Source organism: Crocodylus siamensis, chromosome 5 (assembly GCF_052110815.1).
Source record: "Crocodylus siamensis isolate JL-2025a chromosome 5, ASM5211081v1, whole genome shotgun sequence".
Taxonomy (NCBI): Eukaryota; Metazoa; Chordata; order Crocodylia; family Crocodylidae; genus Crocodylus; species Crocodylus siamensis.
This window is the reverse complement of record NC_143399.1, coordinates 40120703-40144785: the sequence shown is the minus strand read 5'-3', so window position 1 is coordinate 40144785 and position 24083 is coordinate 40120703. Positions and strand designations below refer to the sequence as shown.

The 24083-nt window shown below is 45.3% G+C and overlaps 1 protein-coding gene across 1 annotated transcript; it reads left to right on the top strand.

Annotated features, from left to right (window-relative positions):
* Positions 1–14552: 14552 nt before the first annotated feature.
* On the top strand, positions 14553–23658 carry RGS4 (regulator of G protein signaling 4). Its single transcript, XM_090049169.1, has 5 exons — positions 14553–14758; positions 18032–18136; positions 19304–19365; positions 20594–20760; positions 21340–23658. The coding sequence occupies exons 1-5, from the start codon at positions 14715–14717 to the stop codon at positions 21589–21591; spliced, it is 630 nt and encodes a 209-aa protein (XP_089905295.1). The 5' UTR covers positions 14553–14714; the 3' UTR covers positions 21592–23658.
* The last annotated feature ends 425 nt before the right edge of the window (positions 23659–24083 follow it).

Below are 24083 nucleotides of genomic sequence, written 5' to 3'. Positions count from 1 at the left end.
CTCCAAATCCGAATCGACTTGGGAGACCCATTAAAAGGTCTGAATCAAATCAGAAACATCTGAATCAATTTGGAAGCCTCCAAATCAATTCAGAGATTTGGGCGGTCCCTGCTCACTGCCACAGGGAGCTGGACTCAGGCTCTGTGTTGGTAAGTAGGTGGCAGGGGAACGGGAGGAGGGGGAACGGGACCATGGGGGGACCCTCACACAGCCCCATCCCCCACTGGCTCCCCCAGCTCCCCTGAGTGTCCCCCCCATCTGGCCCCACCTCCTGCCTGCTCCCCCAGTCCTCCCATGGCTGCCCCACCTGGCCCCAGCGCCCAGCACTTAAAACGATAATAATAGTTTTAAAAAGCCCCACACTCACTAGCTGCAGCAGCAGTGATCAGGGCCTTTGGGGGCTCGTGACAAAGCCCCCATATGCAGCAGGGCACTGGGGGACATGAGGGCTTGCCTCCCTCACCTGTCTCCTGTGCAGCAGATGTCACATTGTGTGGGTGCAACGCAGCTTGGCAGGATGCTGAGGGGCTCTGAGTGCTGTCTGGGAGCTGAGGCTGCTTCGGCTCAGTGCCGCTGGGCTCTGGGTGACTGCTGAAGCTGCCCCAGCTCTGGGACAGAGTGCAGTGCCCAGCTGAGCTGTGCTGCACTTGTGTGATGTGAGAGCTACTGCGTGGGTGCCGGCTGGGGGCAATCCTTACTGCCCCACACTGCATGGGGGGCGCTCTGCTATGAGCCTCCAGAGGCCCTGATCACCACTGCTGCAGTTAGTGAGTGTGGGGCTTTTTTTTTAAGTGCCAGGATGCTGGGGCTGGGCGGGGCAGCCATGGGAAGGGGGCAGGGCTGGGGGAGTGGGTAAGGGGTGGGGCTCTGTTTGCTGTCACCACGCCAGTGCCAGTGCCAGTGCCAGTGCCACTGCCACTGCCGCCTGTTCAATTCAGAGGAGATTCGTCCTGATTCAGTGGCCGAATCTCCGAATCTGAATCAGATGAATCAAATTGGGATAGCAATTTGAATCACCAAATTGAATCACTGTCCCTCTGAATTGACTGAATCTGAAGCTGAATCGAATACTTGCTGCTTCGCATAGGCCTACAAGTTAAGCATTTTTATGTCAACTGGTTCTTGTAAACAATTTGCAATTAAGACTTCTACAAGTATTGGCCAAGGAGCTCTCAGGACCAAGCATATTCATTTTAATAAATCCTGGAATAACAGGGAAGCTATGAAAAATTAGAAGAAAGCAAATGTTTAAAAAGGGTAATTAGAAGAAAGCAAATGTTTAAAAAGGGTAAAGGGAATGGCTTGGTCAATTATAGCTCTGTCAGCTTGCCATTGATTCCACACAAAATACTAGAATGGCCAATATGTGACTTAATAAATAAGGAATTAAATGTTGCTGGTGGAATTAATACCAGTCAACATTGCAGAATGGAAAAAAGGTATTGTCTAAAGAACCTGAAATTATGAAAACATTGTAGTGATCAACTATATTGGATTTCTAGAAGCAATTTGACTGGTAGTATACAATATTTTGCTTAACAAAATCACTTCACAAAATCAGTACCAATTGGTAGATAGCAAAATGTAATTATTAATGAGGAAGCATTGTGGAAATTTCTACTAAGAAAACCTCTGAGACTGGGTGTTTGGCCCAATGTTGTTCAATATTTTTTCAGTGATTCAGAATAAAATATAAAAAAAATGCTGTTTATCAAGCTTGTATATGATTAAAAAATTGGTAAATTAGTAAACAGACCTGTATAAATAATGGATTTCCTACTGTTGGCAGTTCCAAAAAAATTTAAAATATGTATTTTTGGTTAATTTTAAAACAAATTTTTCTTTGAAATTTTCAAAGAATCAAAAGACAAAAAAAGTTCATTCAAAGGTTAAACAAAATGTTCCCTTTACTTCAAGATAAAACACTTTTGATTTTGAGCATGTATCTGAAGAAAATTTGACAATATTGGAATAAAATTCAAAACAGAAGAATAGAAAATTAAAATACTGAAACATCAATTGTTTAATATAAAAATTAAATGAAATGTCTTAACTTTATATTAATTTCCTTTTTGGGGGGGCTTCATTTGACATAAATCAACCTTTAAGGCCAGGTTGGACATTAATCTAAAACAGGGGTGTTAAATTCACTCTTCCTCACAGACTGTATCTGGACTACAGCGCTCCTGGCAGGTTTTACCAAGGTTAACATGAATTAGTGAAGCAGTCTGATTTTGCCAAGTCTGGTTTTATTTTTCACTTGTCAAAAATCTCCTTTTTGTTGAAATTGTTCTCCCCAAATGTAATCACGATTAATGATTAGAATGGTGTGACACATACTGGATTAGGGACTGTATTCTGGAAAGTATGGAACCAACAAAGCAGATTTATGGCTGGGTTTATGCTGAAAAACAAGTCAACATGTACTTCCAATACCATGTAGTGAGAAAAATGACCTATGCTATTCCTGGGTGTGTAAAGAAAGCACTATTTGAAAGCAGAAATTAAATGATCACTTTTGCATTTGGCACTGTTCCAAATGCTGTTGGAGTGTGCCCAGCTGATATGCACATATCTGAAAAGGGTTTGACAAACTGGAGAGTGTTCAGAGCAAAGCTACCAGAATGATTCAAGGCCTGGACAACCTGCTTCATGCTGAGAGACTTCAGAAGCTCAGACTCTCTAGCTTATTGACGAGCAAGTTAAGAGGTAACTTGATGATGACTTCAGTTATCTGGAGAAGGTTTCTGATACTAGAGTGCTCTTGAATCTAGCAGACCAAAGTATGAAAAGCCTGTCACTGGAAGCTGAAGCTAAGCTAAATTCATACTTAGCTTAGCAAGGCAGGTTTTAACATATAATGAATGGCTAGAACACCTTACCTAGAGAAGAACAGCTCCCAGGTCTAACTTACGGTGTTCGTAGAAATCACCATGAGTTAGACCGATACTTCTGATCCAACAGACATTAGCTGTTGGATTGGGAGGTTGGAGTATTGTCTCCAATTTCGAGTTGATTTTAAGAGAGGCTGTGTCTTCCCCTGGCTCTGCCTCCCTCCCTCCCAGCTCTATTGTTGTCTCTGGATGGGAGGAGGGAAAAGGCAGGAGAGGGAGGTCTTCTGGGGTTTTCTTAGCCCTCCTTAAGTGGAGGTGGGGTGGAGGCATGGGTAGGTTAGAGTCTCCCCAAAGTGAGAGGATTCAATCCATTGATCCCCTCGCCCCCTCCCCCCCGCTACTCCATGAGGGCTAAGAAAACCCCAGAAGGGACCTCTTGCCCTTGCCTTTTCCCTGTCCTATCCAGAGACAGAAGCTGCAGCTCACTGTTTTGCAGCTGGAGCAGACAGAAATTTATTAAGTTGCTCCACTTAGGAGCAGCTTCATTTAAACCCTCACACAATGAGGATTAATTTGTCGTGTGATTGTAGGGCTCTGTAGCTGTGCTTTTCTGTTTGGGCACAGCTTTAGAGAGATTTCAAGTGGCCGATTGCGTGACAAATGTCATTTCTGTCTGCACCAACACCTTTAAGGCCAGGTTGGACATTAATCTAAAACAGGGGTGTTAAATTCACTCTTCCTCACAGACTGTATCTGGACTACAGCGCTCCTGGCAGGCCAGATCCAGATGCAGCCACAGGGCAAGCAAATTACTTTGCTCCCAAATTCCCAGTCCCTCTGGGAGCCCCACAGACCTGATATGGCTCTATGGGTCAGATCCAGCCCATGGGCCATACATTTGTCAGGCCTGATCTAAAAGATAAAATTGGCTGTATTTCAGCCCTGAACCAAAGTGTTTTCACACAGGTCACACTAGAATAGTTATATGAGGATTCTTGTCTTGTAAAAGTCTATGAACCAGCCGCTAGACCAACATGTGCAGCAAATCGAGAGATTTTTTATTGGTCTTTAAATCAAGAGCAGATGCCACATTCTCAACAATATGCTACAGCTCTGGCCTGGATACGGGGGTCGCTGGCTGGAGTGTGATGCCTTGGGCTATGCAGGAAGTCAGACTATAAGGCCAAATAGTGCCTTTGGGCTTTACCATCTGACTAAAGGTCAGAGGTGTGGAAGTCAGTAGGAACAAAGCACAGTCCTTGCAAGGTATTGCGGAGATGACAGTGAACACTGGCAGGCAGACTAGATCTTGTGTGCGTCCCTGTAGAGAGCTCAGAGGCACGTCATAAACTGCAGTGACTGCAAAGAGGCTCATAGCAGCAGCAGGCACCAGGCTGCGTCAGGGAAAGAAGGACAGGAAGACACTGAAAAATCCTACGCCTGATTCATGTGAACTTAAACTGAAATGATTCTTTTCAGAATCCCCTCTGTGTTCACTGGGGGTAATTAAGCAGAGCTGTATGTTCATATGCTGAGGTTGAATGAGCACATCTGCTCTCTTCGCTCTGTGTAGCTGGGCCATGCGCTGAGTCTGCTCAGTCTCAGCTCTCCCTGTCTCAGGTTCCAAGCCTGCCTGCATGTTCTCAGCTGCCAGAGCTGTGCATCTGAGCCATGTAACAAACCTGCCTATTCTCAGTTCCTCCTGTCTCAGTGATGCAAGCTTATGCCCAGGGCTGACCCTTCCTGTTACGGATTTTGTTGAGGTTTTTGCCTGGGATTCCAGTCTTCATGATTTCTTTCCAAGTGCCTCTTCAAGCCACTCTCAGGTGTACAGTCTCTGAAAAAGCAAGCACCTTTGACTCCGGAAGAAGGACTTTGGTTTACAGATGTGCTGTTTCAGCCATGAGTTCCTCAGGAAACCAAAGTGAACTTTATTTCCAGATGTGGACTTTACTGCTGAAGGAAAGTAGTGCCAGCAGAAGTGAATTTCAGTGAGGAAGACAGTCTTTGTGAGCCAGGTCACTGTTTATTGGAGTGAACTGGAATTCAAGAGGCAGACCAAACCAGACCCCTACATGTAGATACCTACATCTTATTCTGCCCCACGTCCAGGCTGGGAGTTACCCCCGGGGGCTGCCCAGTGGATAGGAGCACCCAGGAAGGTAAGGAAACTGAGGTATGCATAATGACAAAAGAAAGAGAAGAGGATGCTCCTACATTCTCCATGCTGCAGCTGGCTGTTCTCCAAGCTGTAGGATTGTGCCGTGTGCTAACCTTGCTTGTTTGCAGCTTCTCTGGTCCGTTCTCCCTGCCCTTGCCATGTACTGAGCCTGCCTGTTCTCAGCTCCTCATCTTAATGCTTTTTGCCTGTGGCAGGCAGCAGGCTGAGTCAGGAGGAAAAGAACATTGAGGTATTAAAAAAAATCATATTACCAATTCATCCACATTTAAATTGAAGTGATTCCTCTGAGGATGTGTTTTCCCTCCTCATTACTGGTAATTAAGCAGAGCTGTACGTGCATCCAGAGAAGTCATATCCCTTGTTACCTCAAAAGGTTCTCGCCCCATCTGTGCTAGATAACTGTAATGGAGACGATTTAGCTGCAGGGGCTGGATGCAAAAGGGGCATGTGGTGAAAGACAGAGAAGTCTGCAGAGGATCTCAGCACAGCCCCAGGCAACCCCACTGTAGGCCTCAGCATGCGGGGCAATCCTGCTGGACGCATTACTCTGCCAGACATGAATATAAAGGGGAGTTGCCATAGCAACCCATTTATTAAGTGTTGCTTGGTATGTGGGGCTCAGTGGCCTTTGGCTGAATGTGATGCTACAGAGAGGTGCCTGAAAAACAGGGCACAAGGACAGCAGTGCTGGCCATAGGCCTTGGCAGGTGAAGCACCACAACTCTTTCACTACCCAGCCCTGCCAAGAGCCCAAACTCTTCCTCTACCCCTGCCCTTGCCAGGCCAGTCCTGATACGCCCCATCTGACTGATGCTTAGGGGTGACAGGAGGAGATCTGTTGCCTCCACAGACCATTTTATGATAGGCACTGACACTGCTGGTTAGGAAAGCACAACCTTGCTCTCCTACATGGTATTTTTGCTGCATGCATCTTTGCTTTAGATATGGGGAAAGCAGATAAGGTTGGACTTTTCTCCACACTGTAAAGGAGGACAAAGAGAAGGTGGGAAATATGCAGTGAGATGTCCCCAGGCTTAAAGGGCAGTTCATTGGAGTTAATTCATTGTGAATCATTCCTCTTTGAATAGTACAGGAAAGCAGAGGACACAGCTATGCCTCCATCCCTCTCATATGGTAACATGGCACCTGTCCCATACTCATCTTGGGCAGGTAACAACACAGTGCTGCACCTCATAACGGGCTGGGACAAATGCACAGTGTAGCCCCAAGAGACCAGTGCACTGTGGAACGATGCAACAGTGATGAAGACAAGCGTCATGAAAGGTGACAGGACAGGCCTGTGTGAGCTAGAATCACAGAAATATAACACTAAAAAAGACCTCAGGAGATCATCCAGGCAAAACCTTGCTCTAGGAAAGATTATCCATGCTTACACCATCCCAGCCAAGTATTTGTCTAACTTGAATTTAAAAGCTTCCAGTGATGGAAATTCAACAACCTCTCTAAATGAGCTGTTTAAATGCTTAATCATCAGACAGTTCTTTCTAAGATCCTTTCTAAATCTCCCTTGCTGAAATATAAGTCCCTTATTTCTCATCCTATCCTTTATGAATGCAGAAAAGTTGATCACCATCCTGTTTATAACAACCCTTCTTGTATTTGAAGACTGTTATCAAAACCCTGTTTTTTCTCCAGACTACATAATCCCAGTTCTTCCAACCTTTCCCTAAATGTCATGTTTTCTAGACTTCTAACCATTTTGTTGCTATTCTTTAGACTTATTGCAGTTTGCCCATGTCTTTCTTGAAATGTCATGCTCCAGACTGGACACCATGTTCCAGGTGAGGCCTTACCAAGTGCCAAATAAAGTGGAAGAGTCATTCATTGCGACTTGCAGGCAACACTCCAGGCTGGTTATCACAGTTCATTTTCCAGCACAAAAAGAACCATATTTCAACAGTTCCCAAATCACCACACAACCTTCCATATAAATATATAGTCAAACAATATATAAACTGCTTGGTTCAATTTTAAATTCTGTTACCTTCCTTGTACTGTGAGAAGGAGAATATTTTGCACTGTTACATATGATTTGCATCTACATATAATTCTGCCTCACTAATGTTTCTTTTTGCAAAATCTATGAATATCAAGGAAATAGCATGGGGATATAATTAGTACCAGCCAACATGGTTTTATGTAAAATAGGTCTTATCACAAACCAACCTGATTTCATTATTTGGGGAGATAACAACTGTGTTTGATTAAGGTAACTGCATGGATGTGTACACTTAGACTGCTGGAAAACATCTAAGTAAAATGGTCACACAGAACAGTGTGGAAGGCTTTGTGAGCTGGGCTCATTCAAAAAATGTGTTTTAATACAGTCAAATATTATACATCTGGGACCAAGGCATGCAGCTACACTGACAAAATAAGGGGCTATATCCTGAAGAAGAAGTGACTCTGAAAGAGATTTAGGGGTCATAGCAGATGAGAAACGACATGAGCTCTCAAAGGGATGCTGCAGTGAAAAGGATAAATGTACTACTTGGCCGTATATCCTGAGTAGGAGTGGGGAGGTGGTTTTCCTCGCTATATGTCATTGATGGGACTGATATTGGAGTATTGCTCAGATTTCTAGTGCCTTCATTGCCAAACAGACATTGAAAAACTGGAAAGCATCTCAAAAGAGCCACAGAAGTTATTTAAGGGGTGGAGAATAAGCATTACCGAAAGAGTCATAAAGAACGTAAGCTGTTTAGTTCATCAGAAAGATGATTAAGATGAACAAGAAATAAATTGTTTATATAAATATTTCTAGGGATGTAAGTACTGGGGAAAAAAAAGAAAGGGGAGAGAGTGTTGGTGGAAATGCTATTTAGTCTGCTTAGCTAGACAAACAGTAGGGTTTCTCCATTTCTGGTCCACAGGAAATTCTGTTATTTTGAAATCTTGCTTAGAGTAAAACCCAGTTTTTCCAGAACTTCAGGCAAACCAGTAGCTCCCTGCCACCCCCTCCCGCCGTCCCGTGGTCACTAGAATTGACATGTTTAATCAGGTTCACTGCTAACAGAAGCTCTGAACTGACACTATCAGAAGTTTCACTGGGAAGCTGCAGTGTGCTCCCACAGTCCCCAGTCTGAGGCAGACCCACAAGGGTCTGGTGGTTCTGGAAGCTGTGGGGTCTGCAGACTAATTGGTAGTTGCTCTTGGTGGGGAGAGGTGGAGTCTGCCCTGAGGTTGGAGTTTAGCAGATTCCAACTTATAGTTTCATAGATGTTAGGGGCTGGAAGGGATCTTACAGATCATTGAGTCCAGCCCCCCTGCACTTGGGCAGGAAAGACTGCTGGGATCACTTGACCAGAGCAAGATGAGTGTCAAGATGCTTTTTGAAGATCACCAGGGTGGATGACTACCACCACTGGGAGAAGCCTGTTCCAAACCCTTGGTACTCAATGTGCAAAGAAGTTTTTCCTTATGTTTATCCTGAAGCAATCCTCAATCAGCTTGTGCCCATTATTTCTTGTCCTCCCCTGGAAGGCCTTGGTGAATAGATGCTCCCCCAGGCCCTGATGTATGCCCTTGATTTACTTCAGTCCCAGAGTCCTTCCTCAGGTTCTGAAGAAGTCCATCAAAGCTGAGAGGTATAGAACAAAACATTTCAGACTCAACCTTCTGGGCACATGTCAATGAAGCTTTTGTTTCACTGCAAAGTTGTAGCCAGAACTAGGAATAAAAGTCTCAGTGACTGCATGGTGAAGCCAGGCAAATTCAAATGGGAGTGAGGCATACTTTTCTAACAAGGACTGTTTTACAATTGGAGCAAAAGGCCAAGGATCTCCATCTCCCTCCATCCTCATCTCTGACATTCTCTATCACTTGACACCTTCAGATCAAACAGTAAGACTTGCTAAAAGATATATATAGCCAAAGGTAAGTTTTTGGGCTCCATAAAGAGTTAACTAGGTGAAATTTAAAGGGTAGTGATAAATAGTATGTCAGACCTAATGTTAGTGCTGCTGGCTGAACTTAAGATCTATGAATCGATGAACATAAAGCAGAGCTCAAGGTAGAGCCCAAGTTATGAACAGGCTAGATACAAGTCTTAGGGTCTGAGCACACAAACAAGTTACCAGGAGGTAAGCTAGGGAACTGACTTCCAGTTCAGTGAAAGTGGGCCAGTCTACCTGGCATTTACAACTGGATATGAGTGTATACACAGGCAGTTACCACAGAATAGATGACATGCTGTAAGTATGCATTCTAGGTTACTTCACAGTAATATGCCCATGTGCCCAGACCCTCAGGAACTGAGCTACATTGCTTTTGGACACGGATGTACTGAGTGAAAAATCACATGGTGGAATCTCTCCATGAGGTTCTCTGCCCTGGGGTATCATAGTGCTTAGGGTTAGAAGGGACCTAAACAAATCATCAGGTCCGACCCCCAGGAATGAGCAGGAATGAGTGTGGGGTCATATCACCCCAGCCAAATATCTGCCCAGCCTCCTCTTGAAGACCCCCAAGGTAGGAGAGAGTACCACCCCCCTTGGGAGCCCGTTTCAGAGCCTGGAAACCCTAAGTGTAAAGTAATGTCTCCTGATGTCCAGCCTAAACCTTCTCTCTAACAAATTGTGACCATTTGTGGGTCTGCAAGAGTAAGGACCTGTTCTGGCCTGAATCAGGGTTGCAACTGGGTGTAATGTGTGAACTGGGGACTACAGCAAGAGGGCAAGGCAGTGGATGGGGCATGGCTATGAAGCCAACAGAACTGTACCTGTACCAAGTTGCACTGAAGAGGACTTACCAAATGCTAGCAAATGTCTTAAGCTGCACTTCTTGGAACTGGGAGCCATTCTGAGCAGAGACTCAATGTTAATGACATTCTCTGCATGTGAGGTCCCACTTGTTTTTGAGACATTTGCTTTTTCCTTCTTGGCAGCATGCATCTGTGCCAGGCAGCAAATCTACCTATTCCCAATGTCCAGCCTTACTTTATGCCTCTGACCTGCTTTTAAATGACAGGTATGAAACTTTGCCCCTCAGTCTGCATGGCTATTCCATAACTGGAGAGTGTTTTTAGCTGCCCTGGTCCCATGATCTCCAGACTGAGTTAATTCAGTGCTAGATCTTTAGTCCCCCTTTTTCGGCATTGTGTACCATGCACAAAGCCTGCCTGTTTTCAGCTCCTCCTGCCTCAGAAATGTGTGGCTACATCATGTATTAAGCTTAGCTGTCCTCAGCTCCTTTGGCCTCAGTGCTTTGTGCTGGCCCAGACCGTTCTTAATTCTTTTTGTCTCATACTCTGTCCTTCCTCCAATGCCTGAGCTAGTCTGTTCTCAGCACCCCTTGATCCCTGTAGTGGTTGCTTGCCCTTTGGCAGTATTCCATGGATATTCTCCATGGGAGATTTCAGAAAAGTCTTTAATTCCTTTAAGAAAATTTTCCCCCATGAGGAAGCCTTTGCAGAAACCCTCTGGCTCACTCTATGACAAATACGCAGATGCAGGATAGTTTGGAAATACTGGGCCAATCATATCTAAGAGGGCGGCACAGGGCAAGACCTTGCTGCAGGCTCACAGCATGACTGTGAAGTTTACTTCCTGATCTGAATGGGTATTTCCTTTGGACACACTAGGCCTTCCCCATTTCTTCCTCCCATCTCTAGGAAAGCTTGAGTTCTCTTTTTTGCTTAGCCCTCTTTTCTGCCTCCCTCATCTAGCAGGGCTGGCCCATCCTATCCCGCAGAATCTGTGGCCACGGGGGCTCCGCAGCCAAGGGGCCATACCCCGCTCACCCCCACCACCTGCGCCAGGTTTAAAGGGCTCAGTGCAGGCAGGGAGACCCTTCGCAGCTAAGCAGGGTAGGAGTTCCCAGCTCTGCTCCAGCCCCAGCCCTGGGGAGGCAACCTAGGCATCTCCAGCACATGCTGCCCCCACCCTGCGCCCTCTGCAGTGCAGCCCTGGTTACCTTATTGCGTGCTTTCTGTTCCCAGGGAGATTCATGGGAATTATGAGGAAAGAGTAGGGCTGTGTGAAGCTTTGGTCTCTGATTCTATTCAGTGGAGATTCAGCCCAGTTCAGTGGCTGAATCTCCGAATCTGAATCGAATCAGAGGACCCTTTATTCTCTCCAAATCGAATTGGAACCCTCTGAATCAGTTCGGAGAGATTCAGAAAGATTCGGAGATTTGGACGTAGAGACAGCTTTAAATGTTTTTTCTACACACCTCTAGATAGCAGGAGCTTGCGAACAATGATGCTGGGGCACATGGAGCATCCCACAGCAGTGTGGGGAGCTCCCCAGCGCGCTTGGCAGCAGACCTGGAAGTGGATCATAAGCACTTCCAGTCCACTTCTGGGTCTGCCGAGGAGAGCGCGGGGGCCCCCCCAGCCAATTGCTCCTGGGGCTGGGAGGGCACCCGGGGTCCCCCTGCAGCCAATTGCTGAGCCGGGAGAACACAGGAGAGGGGGGCCCCCAGCATGCTCCCCAGCGGACCCGGAAGTGGACCGGAAGTAGTTCCAGTCCACTTCCAGGTTCACCGCTGAGCATGTGGAGGGCCCCCCACAAGCTCCTGTGCCCATCCACCCCAGCACTGCAGCATTCACAAGCTGTGCTGGTACCTTGAAGTATGTAGAAAAAACTTTAAAGCTGTGTCTATGGCCAAATCGCTGATTTTATGAATCAGCATTGAATCTTCAGATTTGGATTTGGCCAAATTGATTCAGGGACAGTGATCCAAATCAACCAATTGAACCACTGTCCCTGATTCGGGCCAAATCCGAATCTGAATCGAATAGGGCCCACTTTGCACACCCCTAGTAGACAGCCATTTCACAAGACATAATCAATCCCCACTCTCAGCCTTCTTCTTTGGCAGTCCCTCATAGCCAAGGATGATTGTCTTCCATGACTGTCTTATCTGTGTGTCCAGAGATGGCTGATGAGGCCTATCTGGGCTGGACAGACTCTACTGTAACTCAGACAGGTGTTTCCATGTGGGATGGGTGGTGCTGGATTTTTGATTTGGTCCACGGCATGCTGTTTCTGCCACTCCCGCTTTTCCATCTCCTGTTGTTGTCATGAGGTTTCAAAGTACTGAGATCCCTGAAGTAGACTCATCCTCCATTTGGGGTAGTCCTGGGTGATAGTCTCCCCTGAGTTGACATCAATGTTGCATTTTTTTAAGTTGGCTTTGAGGACATCCATCCCTGAAGTGCGTTCTCTGCCTTCTTCTTGAGTGTACGCCTTTGAGCATACTTTCAGATAAGCCATGGCTCACACCAAATCCAGGGTGAGCAAATATGCCAAAGGAAGAATGTATTGAACTAGGCTTATTCTCGACGTGGGCCCTGGAGATAGGTAGGCTAGTGTTCTGGAGGGCTCTGCCAGGGGAGGGGAACCTCTATGCCACTATTTTTCTATAACCATGCTCTGAAGAGAAAGGAGCTGAGTTCAGTTTCAACTTTACTTTAAGGTGCAGTATCTCTTCCTCCAAGCCCCATCAGCTCAGCCAGTTAGACATTTTCTCCTTGCCTTTTCCATTCTGCTTTGTTCAGGTCTCAGTGCCACTCACATGGCTGCAATTTCAGAAAATCCCAGCAGACACCTATCTGCATCTTCAGGCACCTAAATGCCTTTAACAAGTGGCTACTAGAACTAACACAATGGCAACCTAAATGCACCTTTCCTGTCTCCGGAGTTTTGGAGTTTGGAGTTTTGGAGTTTGGCCCACTGCTGCCCTATGCTGGAAGAGCTGCTGCCACTGCTGCCATGTTCCCTGGGTCAGAGCCAGAGCTGCCACTGCCATGTGCCCCATGCTGGAGCTGGAGCTGGAGCTACTGCTGCTGACACATGCATCCAAGAAGGGTGATCTTGCTACAGTCCTTCCTGGTTCAGCTTCTCCCAGAAACAAGTGTCTTAGGCAATGTCATCCGAAGGCAGCAGCAGCAGAGCAGCTTGGAGAAAAAGCGCCCCCAGGTTGAACCAATGTTAAAGAATTCTATTTCCTTCATACTTATTTCTTTCATGGGTCCCTGTTGAACTAAATCATTGCAGTCCTATAATACCATCCTAGGATTCACCTACTGGTCCAGACCAAGTCCATTTTTGTCCCCAAAACCACTTAATGTGAGCTCAGTTTTATTTTTTTAGTGACTATATTTCTCTATCTCATCTCATGCCTTTGTCCATATTAAAAGAAAAGGGCTTAGACAGGCTTCCTTCTCCCTCCACCTCTCCTTAGATAGCCTTGGCTTCTTTGTTATCCTGTCAGTAATTTATGATTACTGCCTACTCAACATGAAAATGAAGAATTATTTTTCAGCTAGACAAGGGAACTGCAATGCTGCACATACTTGAAATAGCAGCAGTGACGTTATCTTCCCTTTCTTGCATAAATATACACAAACAGTTTTGCTTTCAGGTGTGAGCATGTACATTCGAATACACCTTCATGGATGCAGCATTTTCTTGCAAGGTCTGTACTCAGCACTGGCCTGGCACATGGGGTTTGTAATTTCAGTCTTCCCATAGACTCTCATCCCATTTTACTCAAGAAACACCTCATATTTTCTAGGGCAGGGGTGGCCAACTTGTGGTATGAGTGCTACAAGTGATATGAACAGCCTGTGTGTGTGATATGTGAAGGCTGGGCAGGCAGGGAACAGGCAGCACAGTGGCAGGTAGAGTAGGAAGCAAACAGCAGCTTGTTCAGGGAGCACTGGGAAGGAAGCAGAAAGCAGAGCAGCAGATCAGGTAAAGGAAAGCACCAGTCCAATGCCTCAGGAACAGTGAGGGGCTAATTTCTGGCATGCCTGCCAAAAAGGTTGGCTCTCACTGCTCTATGGGGGTGTCTACATGAGACGCTATGGCACAGTAGCAATGAGCTATGGCACAGTAGCCCATTGCTACTGCACCGTAGTGTTGCCAGGCATGAACCGTGATGGTGATGGTATGGCAAAGTAGTAACAAGCTCATTGCTACTGCACCATAGTGTCAAAAAACAAGTTTAAAAGTGCGGGGACAGTACTGCACAGTAATGTCGGTTACTGCGCAGTCTGCTGCCTATGTAGATGTGGCCTATGTAATATATTTCCCCTGGACCTCTAATTTTTGCACATTACCATCTATGCTGAGGCTCTGGGGACATCAGATATTTATTCAGTCATCTGACTCAAAGATGTTGCCCACTGTTCAGATTTATCTTAAACGTAAGGGGAAAATGAAGTTAAGTAACCCACAAATTTACTCTCCCTTTTCTCGGTCACCTTTTCCCTATCCTCCCTTCCCCTTCCCCTAATAGATTGAAAGAAACATCCCATCTTACGCAAGGCAGGATACTCCCAATATTTTTTTCCCATCCTATCCAGGGATTCCAAATCTGCATGTGAACCATGACCTGTCATTTCTGGTAAGGTTTTCTTTTTCATTGTATTTTTTTTGTCCTGATTCATATGTCAGTCTCTTCCTATTTTCCTGTTGTGTAGGCAAGGAGGGGGTGGCTGCTGCTGCTGTGCTGATTTCTGACTGGCTGGAAAAATGATGCTGGACTCTTTGGTCTAGACTATAAAACAGACCCATGCGGGAGCCAGCAGGCTTAGGAAACAGAAGCACTGAGAATTCTAAGCAACTAGCGCAGTAGGTGAAAACCCGAACACAACCTCAGCCTCAGCCTCAGCCTCAGCCTCCTCTTGTATTCTTTTCTGGAATTGGGACAAGAACTCCAATAGCAAAATGTGCAAGGGACTTGCTGCACTGCCAGCCACTTGCTTAAAAAGGTAGAATCTATTACTGAGCATTTTTATTTTTTAAGTTTATAGTCATGTTGATGTATTCTACTCTGTATCTAACTGGTGTTTTACAAGTGTTTCAAGTAGAAATAATCCAATTTGAATCTGTTTTTTCTCCAAGACAATATATAATTGATTGTTTAAGGATTTCTTTTTAGGCTAGAACTGAATTGTATCATGGTTCTTTGCCAAGTATTGTGAATTCTGGACTAGCTCTAGCCATCAGCATAAATTGCCTCTGTGCATTTATGCATTTTTGCTCTCCTTTATTATACTTTACTGCAGGGTTGTGTCAGCCTCACTCTGTATAGCAGAAGAGACATCTGTTTTCATATTGAAATTCAGGAATGACAATCTATGTGCATGGTATTTTAATGATATCTGTTTGATGTGTAGCATAATTCCTGAAATAAATGTCAAACTACTTTATGCATCTAGTAAAATAGGTCTGGTTTATAATCATAAAGGAAGGTATCTAACAAGAAAATTAAACAGCTGGCAGAAGCAGAAACCAGATGGTTGTTTTGATGGGTGCTAGGGGGACAAGGGCTTCGTAATGCAGTAAGGTGCAGAATTATGTAAAACTGAAGATGAGGGGGGTGGCTGTAACCTGGAACAGGAGGCATGGAAAATGAAAGAGCAGGTTCACAGTTCTGCAGCCAGAGGCTGTCTCTGTTTTTCAGACCTTCCCTTGGGGAAGGAATTCTAATAGGCTTGTTTTACCAAACCTGTTAGTTAAACATTAGCCATTTGGTGTGCACAAAGTAATGCCTTATGGCAGGGCAGGTAGCTGTCAATATGCATCCCTCCCTACTTCCAGGGCATAGAACAAGTGCCTTGTTGTAAGTCAGCCAAAAATATGGTTCAGAAATCAACTCTCTCCCTTCCCCATTTCCCTCTAATTCCTCAAAAGCTTTGGCCAGGTTTGCTGGATTCTAAATTACTTTGGGACATTACTGTCTGAGAGTCTGGAGTCTTTTCTGCAGCGAGTTGCCTCAGTTTCTCATTCTGGCTGACAGTGGGACAAAAAAAAAGGGTCAACTAAGCAGGCAGATTTTGCAGGTGAAAGAAAGGGGATGTCTCTTTAGTCCTCTTCACTGCTATAGGATGCAGGAATCTGGCTCCAGAGTGACAATCCACCCTGGCCATAAGCAAATCGGTCTGTATGGTGTGTCTCAGAGTTTGAACAAAGCTGGGATATGGCAGGGAGAAAGAGATGCCTCATCTCATCCTTATGGAGAAGTCCTATAGAACATCCCAGAGTGATGGCCTCTCTAAATCTGTCTTCAAGTCATCTTAAGATAATGCAGAGTCCTGTCCCTGCCACTGAAATCTATAAAAGGTTTTCAGAGCTATATAAAAGGACAAAGCACTTTAAATTCAATAGCTGCTAGAAGTAAGTTCACTATAAACCTAAACATCTCTTGTACCCCATTGGTTTCACACTTGTACTGCTCTCTGGGGCTGTGCCCAAAGGCCTTCTCCTCAGACTCACACTGCCAGGTCCTGCCCATGTCTTGTTACATCTTCTTGTACAAGTTCTTCCAGAGCAAATCTGGCCTTTCTGCCCACCCAACCGTACCTCTGGGTGAAGCAAGCCCTGACAACTTGCCACTTTCTTCTCTCTGGCGTCAATGATTTAAGAAATCCATGCACGCTGGGCACAGCAAAACTGTCCAAACAACTTTACCTCTGATTACAGGAGACTGAGTTTAAAAATACGCAACTTTTTTCTTTTCTTTTATCCTGCTGTCGCTATGCCAGCACAAAGTCTGCACAGCTTTTAAACAGAGGCATATGTCAATATGCAATAATTGGCATATATGCATATTGGCTCATTAAATAATTGACATGTAGTGTTGCATCTGGAACTTGGCACCTTTAAGAGGTGTTCTTTGCGTGCAGCTTAGCCCACTGACTGTTGACTGGATCATGGCCCTATCTGGGTATATAAGACACAGTAGGGCAGAGAACACAGTCAATGGGACTGGCAGTCCCTCTTTGTGCTAAGGAAGTGCATAAGGCAGTTTCTTCCTGGGACAGAGGCCCATACATTCCAGTACCTTGCCATAGCTTAGTCCTGTGTTGTTTCCTGATGCATTTTTAAATGGGTTCAAGGATCAAAGAGTTTTCTGATGGTGTTAATTCCCCATCATGAGGACTTCTTTTCTCAGACTCAAACAGAGGCAGCAATAATATGTGACACTAATGAATGGCAGCTCATTAAATAAGTGGGAGACGCACACAATCTCTCTTCGGGACCATGAATTGAATAAAAATATTGGTACCTCATTGCAGAACTTCACACTGAGCAGTGGGAATGTAATCACTTAAAGCAAGGACTCCATTTACTGTTCCCAACTTTACTCTACCTGTTATTATGTTGGTCTTGCTAACATGATTTTCCTGTTTTATTTCTACTCAAGTGTGGTCAGAGTCAGAATGTGAACATGACAGTGTATTTATTTGCTGAGAGACTCTCAGATCTATTTTTTTTTTTTTGGTTCATAAACTGAATCATCACTAACTGCCAGGGCTGTGAACTCAAAGCTGGGTCTGTTTATTTTGCTATGCACATCAATGTTAGTAGTAAGAAGCTAAATGCAGACCCATTATGAGCTGCCAAAACCAATGGCAATTGCAGATATTCAGCTCAGATATTTTGCAATTAGCTAATGATTATCTCAATGATGCAGGAGGCAAAATAGAATCTAATACCCCCTGCTATTCCTGAATTCACTACACAAAGATCAACAATGGCCTTACAATTGGGGTCTGTACTAGACTATAGAACATAGGACTGGAAAGGGCCTTGTGGGCCATTTGAGTCCAGTTCCCTCCATTTGTAGGCAAATATTTACTCAGGGATTCCCTAAAAATGCCATTTCAAGCCCACACACACAACAAGGTGGAAAGCCAGAAATACCAAGGGCACCTTATAACATACCATAGGTTACAGCAGGGGAGACGATGGCACTGAATAGTGAGGATCAGATTCTAATTCACTAATTAGGTACTTCTCCAACTGTACTGTTCCCCTAGCAGTGAAGTGAAACAGCAACAACTGATGTGTTGGTGAAAGTCCAGAGGATCATTAATTAATGTAATGATTTAACTTTAATGGCATTGATTTAAAAAAAGTGAACTCTAAGCTTGAATTGGGTGTCAGTAATAACTCAAACTGGTGTAGTCTACACAAAAAACCTGTGCACAGACTCACAACAGTTGTCCTCACAAATGGTGTCTCTCTGCTTCTTTTAGTGCCAAGGATATGAAGCATCGTCTGGGTTTCTTGCTGCAGAAATCTGAGTCGTGCGAGCATGGTGCTTCCCACAGCAAGAAGGAGAAAACATCTTCATCCCAGAGGTAAGAGCAGGGCATGCAGAGAAATATCAGGGCTTGAGGTCAAGCATAATAGTTCTCACTTTCCTTTTGCTGAAGATTGTTAGTGGACCCTGAAGCACAGGTAGTTCATTTAAAACATTTGTGAAAAGGGAAAGAACCCCATTATCTCCTATCACAGAGTAGGATCCCACAAGACAGAATGCACTTCAGTAGCCACCACAACAGATCTTTGAGTCAGGCACAGATGATGCTCCAAATAGACAGGAAATGTGGAATCCTGCACTGGGATCAACCTACCCATCGCCTCACAGCTTCTCAGTAAGGGGCACCACAGGGACTGTACTCTTCCTCTGCAGAGACCAAAAGCCACTCTCCAAGACAGGGCTTCAGCATAGGTGGACCATGGCATGTCCTAATATTTGACTAAATGGTGTATTGTCCCGTGGTGATGAGCCAGTTACTGAGTTCTTCATTGCACTCTTTAAGAAACTTCACCAGCATCTCTCTTGCTGTCACAGGAAAATCAGCTATTTAGGACTCCCTGGCTTGATCTTAAAGAATGATCCCTACTCTGTGTTTCAGAGGAAGGCAAAACTAATCCCTTACTCCAACCTAAAACCCAGAGCTATCTTCCTTGAGGGGGAAGATGAGGGCTGGAGAGGAAGGGGGTTTCAGCCCAAGGATGGTAAAGTGTTTACCCTGGGCAAAGGACAACAGTTTCCATAAATTAAATCACTGGATCCTATTTGTCCTGAGACATTTCCAAATGCAAGATGTCCAAACCTATTTCTCCCCAAGGCCTAGTGACTTGGGACATCTTTAGGCACAGCCTCTACAATTTTCAGGGACTCTGATGGGAAAGTCAAACATGATCTCTTTGGCTCTTTATCTAAATCAATTATACTTAGCCAGGGTGCTGCGGCCCCCTGGGGTGCCACCAGATCTGTTGAAGTGTGCTGTGAGGTGTGAGGAGATAAGCTAATTAGGTAAGCAAGCCTCAGACTTGTCTCTTCCTGGATGACCCCTAACCCCTACTGCCCAAGCCCCTGTGTATAGGGGTAAGCATTGTTATATATATAAATTGGGTGTTGCACAACTCACAAAAGTTATGGAGGGGTGTCTTGAGTACAAAAAGGTTAAGAACCACTGCTCTAAACCCTCTTTCCATCTCTCTCTATCTCATTTCAGGGTTAGTCAGGAGGAAGCCAAGAAGTGGGCTGACTCTTTGGAAAACCTGATCCATCATGACAGTAAGTAGATGGGGCAACTCTGAAGGGAACACTATTGGTATGGACTGTACAGGGTGCTATAGCATGTCCCTTTGACAGCTGGCAGCATGAACGAGCGGGTGCTGGTGCAATGTATTATCACTTCGGCCAACGGCATTTAAAGCTTTACCTCACTTTGCTCAGCAGCAACAATTCTTGAGGGGATGGTCGACTATTGCCATGCCTTGCCCAGGCAGAGATGAGTAAAGCTAGGTGAGGGGAACTGCCATGGGGCTTGAAGAGATGTGCCCTGCATGCTGGAGTGATTTTCCAGAGAACAGAGATAGGGCCTAGTACTGAGTAGTAAAGCAGCCCAGATTTTCTTGGGAACTGTTAGGAGTAGACAAAATCCCATCTGCAGGCCTGTATGAGGAAACCTAAGGCACTCAGCCTGTCCTCTAGATACCTAATAGATTTGCCTTCATTCCAGCCTTCATCCTCTCTGCTACTGCCCACATGTATCTCAAATGTCCATCCTAATCATGCAAGAAAGCCAACCAGTGGGGCAAATCTGACTTTGATATAACTCCACCAAAGTCTTCTGTATCTCAGGGCTGAGGCTGGCCCATGTGTTTTTTTGGATTTTTTTACTTCTGTGAGTTTGTCTCCGGCTGCCGGCTCCCTGGTTGTTTTCCTGGGGCCAGGGCCAAAGTGCTCATTCTACCATGGCCTCTGAGACCTGTGACTTGTGTAATTCCAGTTTCTGTGTAAATCACTTCTTGACACAAGATGCACTGAGGCTTCAGCCCATTCAGGGTTAAGTGTCAGTGGAAGACAATCCAAAGGAGACTCTCTCCATTTTGGTTTCAGGCTATACTGAACCCCATTGGGCCTGTATGTCAGCAAGGAAATGTTCCCATGGCCTGAGAGTCTGCAGTGTGTTAAGTGCCTGCTAAGCCAGCTGGGGATAGGCTATTTATTTGTATTCTCAGCTGTCCCAGAAAAAGCACAGTATGGGCTTTGAGGAGCTGGGCTGCTTGATCTCCCTTGGGAGCCTTTTTGCACATTAGCCTCCTTTTGTCATCTGTTTGATGACGGTGGAAATTTAATGAGGAAAGAGCCTGCCAGGCATATGCTGTCACTGCAGTCAAAGGAGCTGCAGTCACTGAACTGCATGGGAAGAGTCCTGTGATGGCTCCATTGCTTAGGTTCATCTAGATGCTCAGCTGACAGCCAGCGAGACTCACTGCTGCTGTTTTCTTCTAACTAGGTGGGCTGGCTGCTTTCCGAGCGTTTCTGAAATCTGAGTACAGTGAAGAAAATATTGAGTTCTGGATGAGTTGTGAGGACTACAAGAAAACCAAGTCACCTGCCAAGCTCAGCACAAAGGCCAGGAAGATCTATGATGAGTTCATCTCTGTTCAGGCAACTAGAGAGGTATGTATAGCATTCCCCTGGAGAAGTCCCTTGAATATGGGGGCAGGCCAACACTGTCTTCAACTAGTAGAACATGCACGGCTGCATTCCACTTCTTATCAGGGTGGGTATGATACATCTGCAACATGCCACTACAGCTGTGTGAAAGATTCACATGCCACTACTCCAAATCTTAAAACATGACCAGATGTACTGCAGGTTTCCAAGGCCTAGACATGCCCCATGCAATGGTAGGTGATCTATCCTGAGTGATAGACCAACCTGACACAGATGTATAAAGCGTGTCCAGAAGGAAAGGAAACAACCCCTTCTTGACTACATATTATGTGATCAGCTTCCCATTAGGCAGCTAATTCCATCTGGGGAGAGAAAGCCCCATTGAAATCCCACTCAGCTGGATTCTGACAATAACTCAAGAAAAAGATTTTGCCAAGAGGGTGGTTGCTTGAGGGGAAGCCAGCCCCATTGCTATGGCAAACTTAATACCATTGCCAAGGAGAGTCACACAGGGGACTCACCAGTTTCCTATTCCTTATTAACCAAGCCAGACACTGAATAACCCTTCCTTCTCCCCCGCAGGTGAACTTAGATTCCTGTACCCGGGACAAGACAAGCTGCAACATCCAGGAACCCACGCTGACCTGCTTTGATGAGGCTCAGAGGAAAATATTTATCCTCATGGAGAAGGATTCTTACCGCCGCTTCCTCAAATCTCCTTTCTATCTTGACTTGATTAGCCCAGCTGGCATGTCCTGCAGCACTGAGAGCCACAAAAGAACCAAGGCTCAGCCCTTAGACTGTAACTCCAACCTGGTTTCCCAGTGCGCTTGAGACTGAGCAGCAAGCAGGGAGTAGGCAGTGCTCCCATGACTCTTACTGGGCACGCAAAGCACTCGTCAGCAAAGCACTCATTGGCATGAAGCAACACAGCTGTACCCAGTAGATGTCTAATGTCCTTCCTGTGTACCTACCATGTCATGCAACAGCCAGCATTTGTAACTCGAGAAGACTCAGTTTAAGTATTGAAACCTGCTGGTCTTCTCAGCAGCCATCAATAGAAGAGGCATTTCTCTAACATGTAAAGCAGGGTTAAATGGTTATATATGTCTGTTGTGTTCTTTTCAATTTGTTGCCAGAACAGGTGGAACAGCACTGAAAGTTTAGGCATGTCAGTTTTGTTAACCAGCACTTTACTACAAAGGCACTTTGCCCTGTGCTGGTTTGACTAAGAATATGGGGTGGGAGGCAGGGGGGAACTGCGTGGCAGGCCTGATACAATCTTGTGTGCCATATCTAGGCACAAGCAGGTGAGAGAGAGAGAGTGACAGTATGGGGCTCACTGGCAGGGAACAGCAGAGATGTGGTCTCCTCACAGATGCCTTTAGAATCAGCAGGGGCAGGAACAGGAAAGGCTTGCTACAACCCTGAGACATCCAGACAGTCAGGCACTAGCTGGGGTAGCAGGACTGACAGGATATTTGCCTTACCACAAAGGCCTGTGCAGTGCCCAATGCTGGTGACCCCAGCACAGTGGGGGGGGGAAGGGTTGCTTGTACCCCTGCAATGCCTTATTCTGAGGCTGTGTGTTCTTGGGCATACCTATGCACTATATCACCATAGCTTGTTTTATTAACTTGCCTGTTTTGCACAGCCTTCTGGTTAGGAAGGCTTTTTGCAGCTTCTGCTCAGAGCAGGGCAGGGGAAACATTACACTATGCAAATTAAATTCAGGGATTATTGCAACTCTGTTTTAAAGGGAAACCATCAGGATAAAGTTTGGCAGTTTAGCCCAGAGTGTCCCCACACCCTCAAGGTCACCACAACCAGAAGGGCACGGTCTGTTTTCTGCTGCTCCTACTGGTTTCCTCTCTGATCCGCACATAGTCCTGACCAGGAAGCTGGCCCAGCATGGCTCCCTTGCAGAGGGGCTGAATCTCCCCTTGAACCCATTTCTGTGCATTTGTGAAAGCCTCCTCCCTCAGGGTCCATCTACTGGTTTAACTAATCCTGAAAATTACCCATTCACTGGGGCATTCTACCTTGTCCTAGGGCATTTAGCAGAGCCTGCAGTTGGTAATGGGGGGCCTCTACCCACAACCAACAAGGGGGGAGGCCCACCTTCTTGGAGCCCGAGGCCCACAGAAACATTTGAAAAATATTCTTCTTAATATTATTTAATGGGTTTGCGTTCGAAACATCAATGTTGTTAAGGCTTCTAGGAGGTGCTATGTCAGTGTCTTTATTACTCCAGAACCTTAAATTACCCAGCCTGGGGTAAACCTACATGGTTGGACCTGGCCTTCAGCTAGAGTTAGGGGACTCCCTCTCACTTCTGTTGGGGTTACTAAGAGCCCCTGGTGCAACTGTACTTGGTAGCACCTGCCTTGACCTGCTTAGCTTCAGGGTCACCTGCCTTTCACATTGGTCGCAGCTTTTGTTTGCAATGTATGGACTGCTCCTTCCCTTGGATGTTACCTTCTTCCCCCATCTCTTAATCTTTGTGTAGCAGGCAGCCTCTCTCATAGTAGTAGACATTTCCTTTTGTGGCTCCCAGTTTAGGTGGTTTCTCCCATGTCAGGGATTTTGTCACAAGTTGGAGATTGGTAGGTAAGACTGTTCTGATCACACAGCAAGCATACCTCTTTCAAACACCGCTACCTATTTATTTATTTATTTATTTATATGTTAACTTATTGAGGCCCATGTTGATCTGCTTGTTTATCTAATGGATGAAGATGCTTGCTAAAGACTAAAGCTCTGTACTTGACAAGCATGTTGCTACCTGTGGGGTTTTTTTCCCTCCCTAATACCTAGAATTCTTGGTCAATTCTGCAATGAACTGTATAAATACTTTAACAAGAGTGAATTGATTATAAATAAAACATGTTTGAAGTAGAAACATCATGCTGAAGTACCATTCCATGAATAAGCCAAAGGAGAAAACAGTAGTTAACAAGGGTGTAATGCGCTGGCTACAAAACTCACACATTAACATAACAACATGTTGTAGTATCTAGCAGAACCTCTGACAGTTGCGCGCAGCAGGAAGAGGCACTTTTACTGATTGATTTCCCCTCAAAGTATTTATACAAAATGCTTGGTTTGAAATGGTGCCAGCTTTATAACAATTATGTTATCCCCAACATGATCCAATTTTCTTTTAATCTCCTTTCTTAAAGTTGAACAAGACCAGTATATTTTTAGAGAGCTTTTCTAAAAATTAAACAAATGTCAAAATTAGAGCTCATTTCAAATTATTTTAAAGAGAAGCCAGATGCCTCTGTTTTTCATCAAACTGGGAGTTTGCATCTATGATTTTTGTT